The 19,800-nt window shown below is 41.1% G+C and overlaps 1 protein-coding gene across 1 annotated transcript in view; it reads right to left on the minus strand.

Annotated features, from left to right (window-relative positions):
* The window catches only part of LOC119086849 (nesprin-1-like), a 191,335-nt gene that overhangs the window by 87,259 nt on the left and 84,276 nt on the right, over nt 1-19,800 (minus strand). The window contains 10 exon segments of the mRNA XM_037200369.1: nt 1,100-1,270; nt 4,137-4,292; nt 9,515-9,670; nt 10,455-10,631; nt 11,388-11,537; nt 13,231-13,413; nt 13,793-13,925; nt 15,083-15,279; nt 16,461-16,592; nt 18,493-18,666. Of these exon segments, the coding sequence (XP_037056264.1) occupies nt 1,100-1,270; nt 4,137-4,292; nt 9,515-9,670; nt 10,455-10,631; nt 11,388-11,537; nt 13,231-13,413; nt 13,793-13,925; nt 15,083-15,279; nt 16,461-16,592; nt 18,493-18,666 (1,629 nt within the window).

The raw sequence follows: 19,800 nt of genomic DNA on the forward strand, positions 1-19,800 counted from the left end.
GAGAAGTAGGCTATAAAAAATATAGTACTGTTTACCAATATCTAATTTCTTGCAAATCAAAATATTCATGGAAAAGTCCCTTACATTGTCCCTATCTTGAGACAAATTTCAGGTATTAAATGCAGAATACGGTAATTTTAAAAGTTCTCCAAATTAAAAAAATAATGTGATTTTAAGTTTACTATGCCCAACGTGAATTTTAACGGTTCTTAGTAATGGCAACGAGTCTTAATTTTTAAAGAAACATTTACACATTTCAGTCTTCCTCTTTCCCAAATGCACCCTCAAAAGGCATCCCCTTATGAAAGTCTGCCTAGGAGCTCAGCAGTGTATTCTTGCAGATGTCAAGTCAGGAATGTGGGCTCGATGAAAGAAGGCACATGCTGCAAACCCCACCCCTTGAGGGCCGGCCCTGCCCAGCCCATGGTCTGTGTATGTTAGCCAGGAAGAATGAGCAGTGGCAGATCAGCGTGGCACAGTGCCCAGGTACGCGAGGAGGTGAAGACGGCAAAGACACGGGCCATGGACCCGAGAACAGCAACCTGAGAAGTGAGCAGGAGCTGGATTTAAGACAGACAGCATCAACTGCATTCTGGGTGAATACAGCGTGGATAGAGACACAGGAAAAGCAAACAGTGAGTGCCGGACAGAGGGTGGTGTGGTCATTGCCTCGGCCAACGGGATGCTACTGATGAATCTGAAAACTATGGTTTAAGTGTTTACAACCTGGCTGTTTTCCTTTCCGTTTTCTAGTTTCTTAGAAGATATTTGGAGAGGCAGAGTAAGGAAAGAAAGGGAAGCCACACTTGGGACGGCAGTGGGACAGGGAAGTGGATTTGAGTAATCATCTCATTAAACATACACTTAAGTAATTTACATAACAGGATGTTAAAAACCACTTCTAGATCAGCTAATCTAGTATTTGCTACCCACAAGCAGGTGTGATAAAGTTAAAATAAAGCAAGGAAATTAATATTTTAAATAATAAAATGCAAAGACCATAAGACAATATTTTAGAATGATATTTTTGCTTGCTAATTTTTTGTGGTTGTTTTCTTTAATGAAAAGCAATGTTAAGGTGCAGTAAACTTCTTATTACCTGAAGATTGTCAACCTGAACCTGAACAGCTTCAGAGGAACCAGTCAGCAGACGGAATCGAGACAGAGCGTATCTGGCTTCCATGATGTGACTGTTGATCTCATCAAAGGCTGCTTTGTGACTGCCCCACTGGCCAAGCACAGATGTCAGCAGCATCTTTAACTGCCCAACCTTTTGGAAAGAAGAACACTTGTCATAGCTACATACTACTTCGTATGATAGAACAGAAAAACATTAACCACTGAAATGCTACCCTGGGGGTCTAGGCACTAAAACCAGATGAGGCTGTTGTGAGTTGCCCAATGTGGGTTTTGGGAATTGACCCTGGGTCCTCTGAGAAATAAGTAAGTGCACTTAACTGCTAAGCCACCACTCCATGCCCCAACTTAACATTTTTAATAGCATATATTTCTTATATAAAGCAATAAATGGGTTTCATAGTGATATCTGTGTTCAAGTCCATAATGTACCTTGACCATACTGATTCCTTACCACCCTCCCCTACACATGCCTTCTTCTAGTCCCCTTCCTTTCTCCAAATAGTCCCCTTCCAATTACATGTTATATATGCATGCATATAAAATGTAGGTTTCACATACAAAAATAAACAAAAAAGCAAAAAAAAATTGCAATCTTTGTCTAAGTCTGGGTTAGTTTTCTTAATATGATTACCTCCAGTTTCATTCCTTTTCCTACAAATGACACAATTTCATTCATCATTAGGAAGGGACAAAACTCTGTGGACATCTGCTACAATTTTCATCCATTCATTGGTTGACAGACACATAGGCTGAATCCATAACTTTGCTATTGTGAATGTGCAGCAATAAACATGGGCCTGCAAGTGTCTGCAGCATGTGGCTTTGGTTCCAACGACTACATTTCTGTGCTTGTTCCTCCTCTGTATTTACTGCAAAGAGGAAATCTTGCTTTGGACTTCTGCATGTCATTACTAACCTAACATGGTCCTTTGAATATGGAGTAAGTACGGTGATGGACACATCATATACGTTAATCTGCATTTGCTTTCTCTGCTTTTCTTTTTCCTCCTCAACATAAAGGGAAAATGTTGAAAGCAATTGGGATACTATCTGATGGGCCACAGGACTAAGAATGTGCTGCCTCAGATGTAAGGTCCAGGCCAGAGGTGCAGGCGGGGGCAGGGCTGTCATAATGAGCCCTAAAACAAATGCGAAGATGCAGGGGGAGGATCCGCGAGGTGTTCTGCATAGCCTGTTTCTTCTCTGCATTGTTGTTTGGTTTTCACAAGGCAATATTCCAGTGAGAGAAATGCTTAATGGATGACAACATGGCAAGTTGTTCCCAAGCCTTTGTGGTGATTCATACAAACGCATAAAATAAAACAGATTTAAAGCTATGTCAAAGATAATATGGGGCTAAAGTGGAAGGCTGGTCTGGGGAAGAGCCCATGGATGGTAGGAGGTGTGTGACTTCTCTGTTCAAGCACATTTCTGTACCTTGACAGGATTCACTCCCCACGACTCTCCCTCATCTCTCCAGCCCATGTCCCTTTCCTTTTCCAAAGCAATCCTCTTTCTATTTGTTTGTGTGTGTGTGTGTGTGTGATGTGTGTGTGTGCATGTGTATGTGTGTATATGCAGGTATGGATGCAAGTGTGTGTATGTGCATGTGTGTGGATGCAGGTGTGTGTGTATGTGCATGTGTGTGTGCATGCATTTGTGGATACAGGTGTGTGTGTGTGTGCATGTGTGTGGATGTAGGTGTGCATATGTGTATGCGTATGGATGCAGGTGTGTATGGATGTGCATATGTATGTGTGCACATGCATTTGTGGATGCATGTGTGTGTGCATGTGTGTGGATGCAGATGTGTGCATGTGCATGTGTGTAGATGTAGGTGTGTATGGATGTGCATGTGTGTGTGGCATGCATTTGTGGATGCATGTGTGTGTAAGTGCACACTTGTGTGTGTGCACACATGCCCTCAGCTGTTTGCCCCTCAGCTCCAGTCTGCAGGATGTGGATAACTAAGCACTCAGACTCTGATGTACTGGGGACCCTTGTGACCTTACACAGTGAGGCACAGCACTCACTGTCACACTTACTCTTCTTATCGGTAGATTGAGCACATTATTGAGGGTATTATCAAGTCTCCTTGTAGAGATTACATTTTACTGGCAGAGACTGAGGCATTCACGGGAATGATATAGTATGCTAGGAGGAGAAGCAGGCAATCCGAGGTCTCTGAGCTCAGGTCATGCCTATTGGGCTCAAGCAGAGAGTGAAACCAGTGTAGCTAAGGCGGAGAGACCTTGCAGGGTCAGAGAGACACTGGGAAGTGGGGTCACCACCCAGCTCTGGTTTCATTCCTTGGGAGACCAGAAGCCACTGCAGGATTTTCAACACGAGGATGTTCTGATATGACTTCATTTGAACTGCCTCTTCTGGGATATCGATTGCTTAAGAGACCATGGAAATCATCCAAGCCAGAGATGGCAGGAACATAAATCAAGGTGCGAGCAGCGGGGATGGGTTGGATTCTAATCTATTCTGGGAGTAGATCTGCCAACATTTCCTGATGAACTAGGTATGGGTATGAGCAAAGGAACAGAGTGCAAAGTGGCTTCCAAAGATTTCTGCCCAAGCAATTGGCACGACAGAGTTGCCATTAACAGAGATGGTAGCAGGAGCAGGTTTTGTGGGAGAAAACTGTGGCTTACTTTAGGCATAATGGTTTGAAATGCCTGTTGGCCACAGGTTTCTCTTTCTGTCTCTATTAGAATTCTGGGAGAAACTAAAGATATGGCCAGGCTCACTGGAGAATTATCGGAGCCTAGATGGTATCTGTGACTATGAGGATGGGTACAATGAGGAGAGTGATGTTTACAATAAAGTTTATTACAGGAAACACTAGAAATTAAAAGACATTGATGAAACAGCCTCAACAATGCCAAGGGGTGACGCAGAGATTCGAGAATTATTTACTCGGTTGCTTTCAGCAAACGTCAACCCCGAGTTTCACGGGAGCAGGAGCTGGGTCTTGGGAGCAAGCCTACCTTGTGGTCTAAACTGGCCCAGGTCTGGCTCAGTTCCCGCAATGTGCTCATGACACTGCCAGAGGCCTCCTCCTTCTTGTTCTGAATCAATGCAAGTCCATTCTGCTCAATTTTCTCTACTTCCTTTTCTTTTGCTTTAATCAAATCTTCCAGTTCCTGAAAGATTAAAAAAAAAATATATAGTTATTTTAAATTGTTCTATTATAGAACTCTGGGGTGCACCGAAATTGAGTCATTATAGTTTCATGGGCTAAAACCCTGCCACTAATCCAAAAAGATTACCATTCTCAAAAGAGGGTCTGTATGGTGATACTTCTTCCTATACTTAAGTGTTAAAAAAAAGAAAGTCTTTTTATCCTTAGTAAATTAGCATAACCTGAAAAATATAAAATCTGATCATCTACCAGATAAAGAAATGTCATTATATATTTTTTCAAAAAGTTATGTGAAAGAAATACATATCCAAAATTGTAATATGATTATATTCTTAAACCCAAACATGCTGATTCTTTTAAGTCACGTGGCCTAAACCAGGACAGGATGGTCCCTGCGACCCAGACACAGTTTTGTGGCTCTTTAGTGGTGTTACTCTGTAAGTGAGGAACTTTCACTGAGTCTCAGTGTCTCCAAATGGGGACGTTAAAGACTGGGAAGGAATTACTGTTATCTTCTCTTTCTCCGGGACTCTGATTTTATGCGGTTCCGCAAGGCTACCGGTTTCCTGTGTCTTAAATCTCCATTTTCTTTGGAAGGAGCTTTTATGACTGTTAGAATAAAATGTTCAAAAAATAAAAAGTGAAATGAGGAAAGGCTCAGAGCTCATCCTTAAATCATACATTATAGGGGGCTGGGGTGGTTGTTTGTGGTTAAGAGCACTGACTGCTCTTCCAGAGGACCTGGGTTCAATTCTCAGCAACCACACAAACATCTTAAAAAAAAAGAGTTCATTTATTTAAAAGCAATCCTACCCCCAACTTCTATCTGAATGCTACTGAGGCTCAGTGAAGAAACAGGGATTGCCTTCAACATTTTCTATAGATGAAGGAGCAGGAAATCAAGACATTCAAACTCCTTGAGGTCACAAAGCTGCTGAGGTCTGCAGTGGAAAGTGAGGATTTTTATGAGGGGCTTGTGGGGGGCCCACTATACCCAAGTCTGTAGAGGGGTGGGAATCTCATATTGGGGTGATATGATAAACTAAGTATTAAGCTATGGTCACATGGTCAGATTCAGATACATATATCAGGAATTAAAGTGGATCTGAAAACCCTTGAGGTTAGAAGGGAGAATATTTCAAAATGTTTTAAGTTCAGATAAAATTAACTATGCAAGAACAATATTTGTCCTTCCTATTGATTCACCCAAATTTTAGTTGTTTTGTCTGAGTATATCCATGCATGTGTGTGTATGAATATAGAAGCCATGCCAATTTGGGGTGTCTTCCCCAGTCACTTATCTTCTGACACAAGGTCTCTCCCTAAACCTGGAACTCAAAGATTGGTTACACCAGCTACTCAGCAATCCCCAAAGATCCTCCTGTCCACATCTTTCCAGTGCTGGGATTCCAGACACCATCACGCCCAGCTTTTATGTGGATGCTGGCCATCTCAAACCAGGTCCTTAATGGTTGTACAACAAACAACTTCCCACCTCAATGATTCATATAAGGGTAAAGGTATTGTAGCTGAGTAGCGATTAGTTAAGTGTTTACGAGAAGTCTCCACTCAATGAAGGACAAATATTGTGCTTATTTTGATATTAGGGAAATGATTTTTATTGTTATACCATTCTTTCATTTATACTTTTGTCAATATCATGACAGCATTGATAATCACCGGGTGGAATCTAATGATTACTGAGGATAACAAGTATAGAAAATGTAATTAACTTCTCGCTTTATTTCTGTATTTTTCCTAAGAATGAATAACCATGCACGATCATCCCAATTTATATTTAATATGCAGTATGTATTATATCTACTTACATGTTAGTATTTAATAGAGACCCCTAAGAATCCTTCCAATAAGATCCTAAGATTGAATTATTAGAATTAAATATATCTTCATTCATCCACAGTGGTAAACCTTCTTAGAGAGCAATACTAAATGGATGATCCATGAAATATACACCTCAGAAGAGCTGCCTGTACCTGGGCACAACCCAGGAGCAAAGCAGGATTGAAATATATTTCTGTGCAAAGTAAAGGTGTGTTTGCCTTTCCTTTCAATAATATTTTTTTTAAATTGTTCTGGTTCTGATCAATGGAGGCAAAAGCCAATCCTAATATTTCTGTAACAGTAAATTATTTTCAACTTGGATTAATGCACAAATATCAGTGTTTATATTGCATTCGATCAATAAATCACCTCTAAAAGAGACTGGAAAAGTATTCAAGCTTTTTAAAACAAAACAAACCCCAAATCCAGTCACTGATTTAAGTACACTGGCTTGAATTTCATGCTGTGGGCCAAAGAAACAATTTCTCAAAAATGACAATAAATTTTATCAAGGTTTGTAGAATTGCCAATTAGGACCCGCCAGTTAGGCTATTGTGATTTACATATGATGTCCTAGAATAACTGTGTGGGCTCCTCTCTGGTCTCTCAGGTTTGAAAGAAATGGTTTTTCATTTCAATCAGGAATTGGCATCAGCATAGAATTCTTTAAACCACAATGTAAGTTTTGTCTCTGACACTGCCTAAAGTGACCCTCTGGGAGTCTGACTTATGTCCCACCGGCAACAAAATTTGGCTAAACTTCTGCAATATTTTTCAGATATCAATATGTCTCCCTATTGAAAAGAAGACATATATAGGACTAGAATCAAAATAGAAAAAGAGCATGAAACAGAAGAAAAAACTAGTGAGAAAGAGAAACTGGAAAGATGGCTTGGTGGTTAAGAGTACTGCTGTTCCAGAGGCCTGGGGTTCAGTTTCCAGCACACAAGTACCTAAAACTCCAGGTCCAGGGGATGCAATGCCTTCTTTCAGCCTCTGGACACACACACACACACACACACACACACACACACACACACACACACACGGGGGGGGGAGGGAGAGAGAGAGAGAGAGAGAGAGAGAGAGAGAGAGAGAGAGAGAGAGAGAGAGAGAAATCAGGTAAATCTTTCTTTTAAGGAAGAGAAAACAAGAGAGAGAAAGAAAAGGAAGGGATCAGATGGCTACAGGATCAAACTCCAAGGAGAATGCCAACAGGCAACCTTTCAGTAGTAAAGTGACCTTGACCACGAGCCTGGGAAGCGTTCATCTTGCTGACGTTAACATGTAGGGGTTGCCTTTTAAAATTAATGGAAATATTTTAACTTTGAGGGCTCAGCAAAACTATCACTTTTCAACCTTAAAAGCGAATTTTTGAAACGCTGGCTTATTTTTCAGATTTTAGAATTTATGGTCTAAATTGGAAGTACCTCTGGCCTCACAGAAGACACAAAATCCAATGAGAGCGGTTGACAGGCATATTTGGTCTTCAGTCTTTTATACATCCATCATTTGATGGAAGGCATTAAAATGTTAAGTGTTTCTCACTGGACAGAGTGGGTACGCTCCTGTAATCCCAGCACTCAGAAGGCAGAGACAGGTTGATCAGGAGTTAAAGACCAGTCTTGGCTACCTACTGAGTTTAGGGGCCATCTTGGACTACATGGGACTCTTGCTAGGTGGTAGTGGTGCACACCCTTAATCCCAGCACTCAGGAAGCAAAGTCAAGTGGATCTCTGTGAGTTTGAGGCCAGCCTGGTCTACAGAGAGCGTTCCTGGATAGCTAGAGCTGTTACACAGAGAAACCCTGTCTCAAAAAGAGCATTTTGACATCAGACATAGAGATGCAGAGTTTGGAGTTTGCACAGCTGGTTTTTGGTCTGTCTTTGGTCCAGTATTTCCTCACTATGCTACCTTTCCTACATTTTGGAATGGTAATGTATATTTTATGACATTATGTGTTGGGAGTATGTGATCTGTTTTTTTTTATTCTGATTTTATAGGTGATTATAGTTCAAAGACTGCATGCGTCTCAGAAGAGACTGGACTTCAGACTTTTAAGCATTGTTGAGACTGTGATAGACTATGGGGACTTTTGAAGTTGGACTAAATGCATTTTTGCATTGTGATATTGTTACAAGCTTATGGGGGCCAGGAAATGGAATGTGGTACTCTGAATGTAATTGACCCCCCCCCATAAGCTCATAGGAAATAGCACTATTAGAAAGTGTGGTATTGTTGAAGTAGGTGTAACCTTGTTGGAGGAAGTGTGTCACTATGGGGTGGGCTTTTGAGGTATCTTTTGCTCAAGCTTCCCTCAGTGTGATTTTCAGACCATTTCCTGTTGTCTGCAAGATGTAAGACTCTCAGCTACTTTGCCAGTACCATGTCTGCCAGCATGGTGCTGCATGCTCCTCACCATGATGACCATGGACTGAACCTCTGAAACTGTAAGCCAGCCCCTATTATAAGAGTTGCCATGGTCATGGTGTCTCTTCACAGCAATAGAAACCCTAAGACACAGTCCTAGAAAAGGAACTGGATAAGTAAGTGTAAATCATTATTTACAGTGCTGGTAGAAGACTAAGTTCTTTGACAATTATAATTAATTTAAAATGTAACTGGATTTTTTTAAACCTCAGTAAATATGTATCTTTCTTCCATTAAAAAACAAAAACAAAAAAACAAAAAACAAACCTAATAATTTCAGACAGCTTCAACTGAAACCACTCTCGGACCACAGTCTCTTCCTTTTCTTAACTATAAGGCTTTGTGTGAGGGCTTAAGGTGGGCCATCACTCCCAACCCGAACTTATGTGGGTCCTGGGGAACCCAAATGGATCCTCACATTTGCATGGAAAGCATTTTACCCTCTGAGCTATGTCCTCAGTCCTTGTATTGACCTCTTTAAGGAAAAAAATAATTTGGGTAAATGTACACATATATCTAAAATATTGGTAAGTCTTAAATCTGATGATCAGTATTTGGGATTCTGTATCTACTTATGTGAATATTTGATCTTTCCTATTCTATAATATCAAAACTTTAAAAACAGGTGATGCAGCCTAATAGAGTTGGAAGAAGAAAAAGAAAAAACTAACACGGCATGATATATCACTGTAATCCTGGTACCATGAATCCTAAGGCTGGAAGACTGCAGGTTTAAATCAGCAGTGGTTAGATAGTAGAACTCTTAAAATCAAGTAAATAACAACAACAAAATGAGTACCTGATCAACCTGATCATCCCACGTAATGAAAGACAAGTGTCTGCAGATGCAATTATTAAGAACGAGTTAACCCATAATGCTTGAACCAGCAATGCCCTCAGCACAGGCCTGAGGTGTGAGGCAGCCCTGGGAGCCATGTCTGGATACGTTACCTGACAGTCCTTCAAGGCATTCTGAACGGAAGTCTGGTCACCAATCTGCTGCTGCTCTTTCAGCTTCTTCTCCTGGTTTTCAAACCAAGCTTTCAGAGACTGTACACTGTTTTCATATTCTGACCAAGACTCCAACAAGCCTTCCAGCAGCTGGATCTAAACAAACAGAAAGACGCAAATTTCAAAAACTTTGTTCTAAAATCAAATCACTAGCACCAAAAAAATTGCCCAATACAATTATTTTTATTTTTATTTATTTATTTTATTTATTCATTTATTTATTTTTTGTTTTGTTTTTCGAGACAGGGTTTCTCTGTGTAGCTTTGCGCCTTTCCTGGAACTCGCTTTGTAGACCAGGCTGGCCTCGAACTCACAGAGATCTGCCTGCCTCTGCCTCCCGAGTGCTGGGATTAAAGACGTACGCCACCATCGCCCGGCCATTTTTTTTTTTTTTAATGAGGAAAGAGTTCTTGAGAAGCAATGAGCATTGGGAAGGACTATGTAGAAGAGCATCATGTACTTGCATGAAAATGGCCTTACAAAACCCTGAACGATAAAATTAAAATGTAAAAAATGGAATTTCTCAAAATACAGTCAATTGCATATGTAAATGAAGAAAATGAAGTTTACCAAGTATCAATCAATGGCTATTATTGGTAAGGAAGAGAAAACTATAGTCAACCGAAGGTAAAGGGAAGAAAAATGAAGAGGCATCTTAAAAAAAAAACAAAATCAGACACACGAAATGTTCAGAGAAGGGAGTCTGTGTAAGAGAGCAAAGGGCCCTAAAGGTGTCCAGGGCGAGGTCACCTTCTGGGTACTGTTGGGAGGCTCTCTGGTGCTTCATCTAGCCACACCCCTTGTGAAACGGTTTCCTGCCCACCGAGAGACTGTTCTTGGGGTCTGCATCCATATCAGAGGGACAGACCACCCAGCTCACCTTCTCACCCACTCGACCTTGCAAGAGCTGCCAACTTTTGTTCATTGCTCCGAGCTGCTCGGCAAAATCCGTCTTATCGCTGCGCTTGCTCTCCACATCCTGACTGCTGATCTGCAGCACTGACTGGTTTACAAAGTCCGCTGTCAGCTGCTTGCAGTTCAGGTCTATCTTGAAACCCTAAAAGAGAGGCAAGAGTTTCAGACAATAAGATTCCAATTGTAAAAGTCTTAGCATGTTCCCAGGAGTTGGAAAGCCTTTGAGAACACACACGTGATAGTTATCACTCCCATGATGTTATCCAAAGCACACAGTCTTTGCTTCTTCACATGACCCGCTAGGTTAGGTCATATATTCATTATGTATTCATTATGTTTATAAAATTGTACACATATAAATATCATATGCATGATATGTTGAAACAGGTAAATTACATCATTATCTTTCAGTGTGTTACAGTTTGAGTGTGTAATGTCCTCTATAGGCCCACGGGTTTGGATACTTGATGCTTCTTGAGAAGGTTATGGAACCTTAAGAAAGCGGAGCCTCACTGGAGGACCTAAGGATGTACATCACTGGGGGCCACCTTTGAGGATTTAGAGTGTGGCCCCACTTCCTGCTCTCTATCTCCTTCCTGTGTGCAGATGAAATGTGATTGGTCAGCATCCTGCTCTTGTTACCAGCCCTTTCCCTCTATTGCAAAATGTATCCCCACTGGAACTGTTACCCAGAATCAACCCTTTCTTTCCTAAGTTGCTGAAGTTGGGGTATTTTGTCACAGTATCTGTACTTAACATTTCCACGCTCTTACTTTTGAATGTCTCTATCTGTTCACCGTGTATAGGATATATACATTCTAAGCCCTGGTTTGAGTTTCTGAGCACCTTCAAATGGATTTCTAGATGTACGTAAATGAAAAATCTCCATGTCCATTACCTTATATTTCTGAAGGTACTCATGGATCGCCTTGTAACCTATTGCATTCTTTATGTCCTCTTCGTCCTTCAGGATGATACTTTCCATGAGTGCGATCCAACTCATGACCTCAGAAATGGCATGGCGGGAAGGTAGCTTATCCATCTGGAGCTGTGAGAGCCAAGACAGAATAAGCCCCGAACACTAAAACTCAGCCCCAACTTCTGGTAACACAGTAGTTCTCAACCTTCCTAATTCTGCGACCCTTTAATTCAGTTCCTCATGTTGTGATGACCCTCAACCATGAGATTATTTTCGTTGCTACTTCATAACTGTAATTTTGCTACTGCCATGAATCATAATGTAAATGTCTGTGTTTTCTGATGGTCTTGGGTGACCCTGGTGAAAGGGTCTTGGACACCCAATGGGGTCGCAAGAGAAATAACAGCCCTTTTATTTTTCAGAACTCTGAAGTTGAAACATCAGACAAACACAGTAACACTAGTCACCTAATGCTCACTCAACATCTAATGCCACAAACATTGCATAAATATTACCTAATTAATCAAAACACGAGCAAGAAAACATATTCTTACTTTATAGCTAGTTTTATGTGTTTCAAAAAAAGCCTTAACTACAAAACATTCAACAGATGTATTTTATTAATTATCTTGTAAAATCTCTCTGTATTATGACTCAGGAATGTTAATAGAGGGAAGAAAAACACCACACTGAAAGATATCATTTTCCCTGCTTTCTGGCATTTTCACATTTATTACTAAGATCCAATTTCCTGAGTATTCACGATATACTAAGAATTCTGATTTTTACTTCATATGCCAAGCAAGTATGCATATCATGATTACAATGATTTACAAAAATAAGAGCAATCATTTAAATATTTATAAATCAAAATTGTCTGTGATGGGTCATGCCTATAACCCCAGCCCTTTCAAAGGCCGAGGCAGGAGGATCACCACAAATTCAAGGCCATCAGGGCTACAAAGTGAGAGAGACCTTGTCTCCAGGTATACATACATATATATATATATGATCTAATTCTATGTGGAAGTGAAAGGACTAAAGAAAATGGGATTGCTCCTCTCTTCTAGGAATATATAGCTGATTGGAGAGAAACAACATGTGTATTAAAAATATCTATCATACCTGACCTACAGTGATGAATACTAAAGAGACAGAAAGATTAAAATGTTCCAGGTAGGTTAGACATATTACCAATAAGAATGCTGTCATGAGCTGATAACATTGCTCAGTGTGGAGCCCCAAATACAATGGTGGGCCCAAAAGGTTATCATAAGCTAAGGAGCCTGTGCCTATCTCTCAGTTTGTGGTAAGTACAATCTGATTTTCGAACAATGTCAAAATGGACCAAGGATCTATTTATCAGAATGCAGCCCTGTTGTAAATGATGTATGACTGTTCTTACACTGAGTTAAGATCCAGTTTCCTTCTTGGATGTAAGACGGCAGGTCTTCTACATAGGTTATAGATCTTCACAATTTTAAGAGGTGCCTACGTTTTATCCATGAAATGTCAGTTTAAACAAGGTCAAAGTTCTCAATTCAGGTTTCCAACACTCTCTCTCACACACATACACACATACACACACACACACACACACACACACACACACAGAGAGAGAGAGAGAGAGACAGAGAGAGACAGAGACAGACAGAGAAAGCGAGCTTTGGGAAGAAATGCTGTCTGAAAAGCTTTTTGTGGAATGGTTCGGTTTTGATACATAGTACAGCAGCAGGAAGAAAAGAAACGTCCTGGTTGCTCTAATTTGCATTTGTGTGGTGGAAATCAACTGTTATCAAATAGACCAGCTTTATCTCGGTACCTGATGGAGCTTCTCCTGCACCACGGGAATGCTTGTCAGTAGGTCAGTCCACTGGCTGTCCATGCGGGACAGCTCGGCACGCAGGGCAGCTGTATCCACTTTCTTTAATCGAAGAAGTTGATTTCCAGTGCTCATGACTGATGATTTCAGGGAAGACTTGGCCTCTACCTCTTTGGAGAACTCCTTAAAAAGATAAAAGTCACAGTGTTCCATTTAGCATCAAATAGCTGGACTTTTCCATTTAAGGACAGGGACCAATCTAGAGCACAGAGCAATTATTTCCATGCATTGAGGGCTCGGTCATGTGGAACTCTTTGGAGACAAACGCACCACACCTTTATCTTCAAAAGAGGCTAATCCATGACCTGAAGACTAATTGCAAGAGGCAACCTGGCACCCCACTGGTTTACATAAATACTAGATACACAGAGTTAACCTCAGAATTGTCTATGGCAGTTTAGCTTCTTACTGTGCCTGTGGATAGTTGGCTTCCTGTGTACTGCTCCACAAATCCAGACTGAGAAACAAAACGAGATCAAATGTTCAAAGTTCTCAGACTTACCAGGAAAGCATTGAGATGATCCCGGACCATTTCCAGCTCTTGTGGGACCGTCACAGATTGTTCAGTCCAAAATGCCAGCCTGTCCTTTGCAGACTGTAGCCAATGAATCAGATCTGTAGATTCACTTTGATACCTTTAAGCATATTAAAGAGTTTATTAATTGAACATTCTGTCTCTATTGTCTGTTGTCAGTTAAAACGAGAGCCCCCGAAAGAGCTGGAAGAAAAGTATATGAGGTTGATGCCCTGAAATTCTGGTCTTTTAATATTTATATCTTAAGTCTGTCCTGGGTTTCCGTGCCCCCATTGCTAAACTGAAGATGAGAATATCTTTCTATCTCCTTGCATTGATGTTCTTGGGAAATATTGGGTCATGGTTATAAAAACCTGTTGGAAATAAAGGTAACAAAAGAAACAATGCTACATTCAGTAAAATTCAAGTAAGTGCCTCCTCTGAATACTTCCCACTGGGATTTCAGTGTAAAATATTCCCCCAGGCATATATATTGCAGGTGTGGTCCCCAGCTGGTGTCCCCACTATATGGAGAGGGGCTGGACATCTAGAACTGGAGACTAACAAGAGGAAGGAGGTCACATGGAGCTGTCCTTGAAAGGTGCCATGTCTGTCTGTCTTTCTGTCTGTCTGTCTCTCTCTCTCTCTCTCTCTCTCTCTCTCTCTCTGTCTCTCTCTCTCTCTCTGTCTCTCTCTCTCTCTCTCTCTCACACACACACACACACACACACACACACACACACACACTTCCAAGCAGCTATAAGGTGAAATGTCTCTTCAGTCGTCTGTTCCTGCCACTACACTATTCTGTCCCAGGACCCAAGACAATATTTCTGACTGACCTTGGCCTGAAACCTCTGAAATGTGAACCACAACAAATATTCCTTCTGATAAACTATTTTTCTCAGCTGTAGATCACAGCAATGGGAATCTAAGATATTCCCTATGGCCTGTCAGGAGGATACTCTTTTTCATTCAGCGTTATCCTGTCTCTAAGGTTTCGCAGCAGCTAGACAAGGTGGGGGCGGGAGAGGTATGGGGGTGGGGGGCTGGAGGTTGGGGGGCTGCAGAGCCAGCTGCATTGGGTGCCCATCTCCCTGCCAGCTTTAATCACACATTTAAAAGAGTAAGAATCCAGTTGGGATACTCTGGTTGTCTTTATTTTCCAAACTATGCCATTTTCTAAAGTTGCATATCTTTTCCAAGGCCGGTATCTACTAGTCTTAGAAATACACCGCAGAATTATCAAAAGCGTGTGCCGAATGCCCATCCCGTTACCTGGTCCAGTGTTTCAGTATGGTCTCCAGTCTGTGGAGTTCCTTGGACACTTTGTTGGTGTTGCTGAGCCAGCGCTCCCCCAGCTGATTTAGCTGACTTTCAAGATCCGAGCAGCTGGCGGACATCAGCAGTCGCTTTCCGTCATCCAACACTTGATACAATTTGGGCTGGTATTCATTAAGGCTGGATTTTAAATGCTAGAACGATTGATGACATGGAGTTAAAAGCTTGACTTCGTGTCCCTGAGCATGATCATTTCTCTGATGTTTCTAACGTTGGTATTATTTGTTACCAAACATAAATTATCTTCACTCTGCAGCTCTGAAAGCTTGAAAATGTATTTATCAAAATATAGATGTTCTCTCTTTTTTAATTTGTTAGGAACTTGATGTGTTTACAGCTGTCAGGCTTAATTATCTCTAAAACAGTATGACACCAAAATAAACTACAAAAAAATGCTTGGTTGAGGTTTGGTTAAAATATTTTTAAAGATTTCAAAATGAGCTCACTTGTTATAAAAAAAATATTGTCTATTTGTCATTTATCTATAATCTATTATCTATCACCCATCATCTATTATCTATTGGCATACCTATTTATCTATCATTTTTATCTATCTATCTACCATCTATTTATTTTGCAGAGCTTAGAATCTAGCTCATGGTACCTTGATTATCAAGAGGGCCTCTATCACCATTACTGAGCTATATAGTACAGATGAAGAAAGATTTTTTTAAAAAATACGAAATGCTAATTAAACCCAGTGGTCATACAAACACACAAAAGATGGGCAAGTAGGAGGAAGGCTTGTTTGAAACAAGGGTTTTAGCCTTAGAGAGAAGGGGATAAGAGGGAAAGCATGAGGTGGGACTGAAACTCATGGGATAATGTATAAAACCATCAAGCAGTAATAAAATATAGCTGGGGGGCAGGGGCAGGGGCAGGGGGTTCATGTTGTACACCTTAATCCCAGCAGTAGGGAGGCAGAGGCAGGCAGATCTCTGGGAGTTCGAGTCTAGCCTGGTCTACAGATCGAGTTCTGGGACAGCCAGAACTATTAAACAGAGAAACCCTGTTTCAAAAAACCGAAATAAACAAATAATAAAAAATAATAAATATATACTTAATCATAAATAAATGATTATTAAGTAATATATGTGATTTACTATATAATTATAAATATATTTATATTCTATAAATAATACAAACACAATCTATGTGCATCCATGAATTTTAGTAATTTTAAAAAAAGTAAAAGATTCAATAAAGTTTAAACTTGTTTGCTAAACAAATGTGCTTAAGTTCCGTTAAAATTATTGGCAAATTTCTTAAGGAAACATTGTCACTCGTAACACTAAGACACACTTGGAAGCCAGACCTGGTAGAGACTTGTCCTTTCCACAAGTCTGTCCTCACTCTCCTCCACGAGGCCCACGCTTGGGATGCTGCTTTCCACCACGTCCAGCTGTCTGCTGAGCTCCTGGCGGCTCTCATCCAGCTGGGACCACATCTACAAACACAACGACGACAGGAATTACTGGGATCCCACACTAGCGAAGCTGGCAAGAAGACCACAGGTTCAAGGACAGCCTGGGCTATTAGAGACAGTGGATCTCAGAGAAGCAAAAGCAAACCATGCAATTAGCACACAAAAAGAACAGCATTCCCCTACGTGTGTAAAACCTGCACTTGCCAGATTCTGCTTCAAGTAATATCAAGAATGTTTAGTTGGTGTTTGTCTTGGGAAACAAAAGGAGGTTCTAAAGCAATTGAGGCAATGGTGGCCCTTAAAAGTGGGCAGCTCTCTGCCTCTCTGCCTCTCTGTCTCTCTGTCTCTCTCTCTGTCAGTCTCTGTCTTTGTCTCTGTGTGTGTGTGTGTGTGTGTGTGTGTATGCACAACAATAATAATAAGAGGTTATGAAATTAAGAGTGGGGGTGTGGGGGTGTTGGAGGGGTAGAAATGAAATAAATAGAGTATTCATGTATAAAATCCTTAAAAAAAATGAAAAACATTAAAAGAGAAGAGGGAGGAAAGGGGGACAAACACAACTCCTAAGACTTTTAAGGGAAATGGGGAGAATAAAGGAACTGGGGCAGTTCAGGGCCACTGACTTAATTACTAACCAAAGGAGGGCACTGGTCTGCCAGTGATTTACACAGGGTTCTGGGGCTAATTACGTAGCCTCTATTTGGTGTTCAAAGTCATACATTTGTGTCAAAGCTAAGACTCAGTCCAAGTCTCTCTGAATCTAGAACATTGGCTTGCAAAATCTTTCTACAATAGACCACATAGTAAATATCTTCAACTTTGTAGATTAATTAGCATCTATTGCAAGCAGTCATGACTGCCCATTGGATGAAGGCAGTAGATTAACAAGCAGACCAATAAAACTATTACATCAGAATAACCTTTACAAAGAACAGGCTACTCTTGGCCCAGGGGCCAACTCCTGTTCTAGAATCTGGGCCCTGTTAATAAATGGCATCCTTTTTTCTGATTATCTATAAGATCTAGTATATAAAAGGCTGTCTGCTTCCCTGTAGAGATGTCATCCTGTGTTCTGATTGTCTTCTTGTTGCATTGGACCACGATATCATCGAGAGCAGTCCTGGGAACATTTTTGCATTTCCCTTGCCTGGGAATCTGGTGGCAACTTGATAAATGCTGAATAAATAAATACTTGATTTCTTCACTTCTGACTAATAAGCAAATGCAAGTCAACAGAAAGAGGGAATGGAATTTCTCAGGCAGAACAGCGAATTCCTAACTAGGACTAAGAACACTGTATATGGCAACTAGGATCTGAACCTATATTTTATTATGTCAGTTCAGAGTTTCAGGTCTGTTGCTGTTTTAATTTTTAATGACATGTATATGTATGCATAGATTCACATGAGTCCAGATGCTCACAGAGGACTTATGGGCAGTCATAAGCCTCCCAACTTAGTTACTAGGAACCAAACTCAGGTCCTCTGTAAGAACAGCAAGTGCCTGTCTTAACCACTGAGCCATCTCTCCAGCCCCCAGATTGCTATTTTACAACAAATGAATCCTTCATTTTTTTTGTTTTCAGACCATTAAGATTTGTACCCAGATGTCTGTCCTCTAGCTTCTAGATTCCAGTGACAGGTCTTATCACAAGAACAATTGCATCGGAGACAGAGCCAGGGATATGCATTTTTCATGTTTTGTGCTTCCAATTAGGTTTTGGGCTTGAACCTCAAGCCTGCAAGCTTTTTCACACATACACTGAGGTTGGGATTCATCCAGCTGACTCACAATATAATGTATCACATACTGAATACAAAAGGAACACACCAACCCTAAACCATAGGAGAGTACCATTCCAAAGAAGGGAGCCCAGTGAGCTCCATTTGCAGCCAGAAAGATGCTATGCATGCAGTCTCACCTCTAGGATGTACTCAAGCTCCACGCCTCTCTTATGGGCCTGTTTCAGCACAGCAGATGCCTGATCCATGCGGTCCCTGTGCAGCTGAGTTTCCTTCACAACGGAGAAGCCGATGATCTTTCTGAAGAGTGTGTCAGTCAAAATCATATGAGATTCCAGACCCTGGAAGTACTCCTGTAAGTTTTGTCAGGCAGAAGAAGATCAGCGGCTCATTCAGACATCCGCTCTAGATGAGAACTGTCTCAGCCGTGGAAGCTGATGGAGCACAGTTAACCCAAAGGGTGTGCCACACCAACTCCGCTGCACCCCATCTTAACTCAGGCACTGTGTGCTTCCTACAGGGGCTTCCTGCAGCATCAAGGCTCTGAGCTCCCTCCCAACTGGCCTTCCCTCGTGACTCCACTCAAGTACAACTCCACATCACTGTGCTGTAGACACAAGCCTCCAAAACAAAGCCCTTCATCTGTGATTAGATGACAGAGGAGAGTTTCCTACCATCATCCCATACACAAGCATATCAGTGACACAGTCACTGACCATCCCTGCCACACCACTGTCCTCCTGTTTCCTCTAGACACATTAATCCTCTCACCCTCATCTTCAGCTCCGCCTATACACTGTTTTTCTTGAGATGTTCTCATCTGACACATCAGTGTCTCTCCATCCATGGCTGGGTTGAGACCGACTCTCTCAACTTACAGTCTATTTGCCTTGCTTACGATATATTGCCAAGCATGACTGGACATACAATAATAGGTTAACAGATATTTTAATTTTCCCTTGTATTTTACTTCCATGCACCAGAACTGTAACCATTGCATGAACTGATATTTTTGAAATATAAAGATTTTTTTTTATATAAAAGGATCTTGGAAGGTGGAGATGAGCCCTATTCTATACCGTTTCCTCTACCCAGGACCATGCATTGAACTGAAGGACTGGAAATTGTTAATAACAGGAGACACTGAGTTCTTGTTTTTCTGAGGGCCCCATAATCTCTTTACTCAACTCATGTCATCCTTATGGCAACTCTGAAGCTCTGTAAAATATTTTTATCTATCCTTTTACAGGTGATAGAGCCACTCAGTCTATGTAGCTGAGCAGAGCAGAGTTAGGTTTTAATTCCTATCATATGACTGTATCTGTGCTTCTCACTAACACTGCAGAGGTCTCCCACAGAGCACGGGCTGGATAGTTGAGTAGACTCAACATCATCACTATCATCATAATGGGTTTGCTGTGGCCAGGAATCAAAACCAGGGCTCATTGACCACTAGGCATCCACTGAGGTATATCAGCAGCCTGTGC

This window comes from Peromyscus leucopus, chromosome 8a (assembly GCF_004664715.2).
Source record: "Peromyscus leucopus breed LL Stock chromosome 8a, UCI_PerLeu_2.1, whole genome shotgun sequence".
In the NCBI taxonomy this organism is placed as follows: Eukaryota; Metazoa; Chordata; class Mammalia; order Rodentia; family Cricetidae; genus Peromyscus; species Peromyscus leucopus.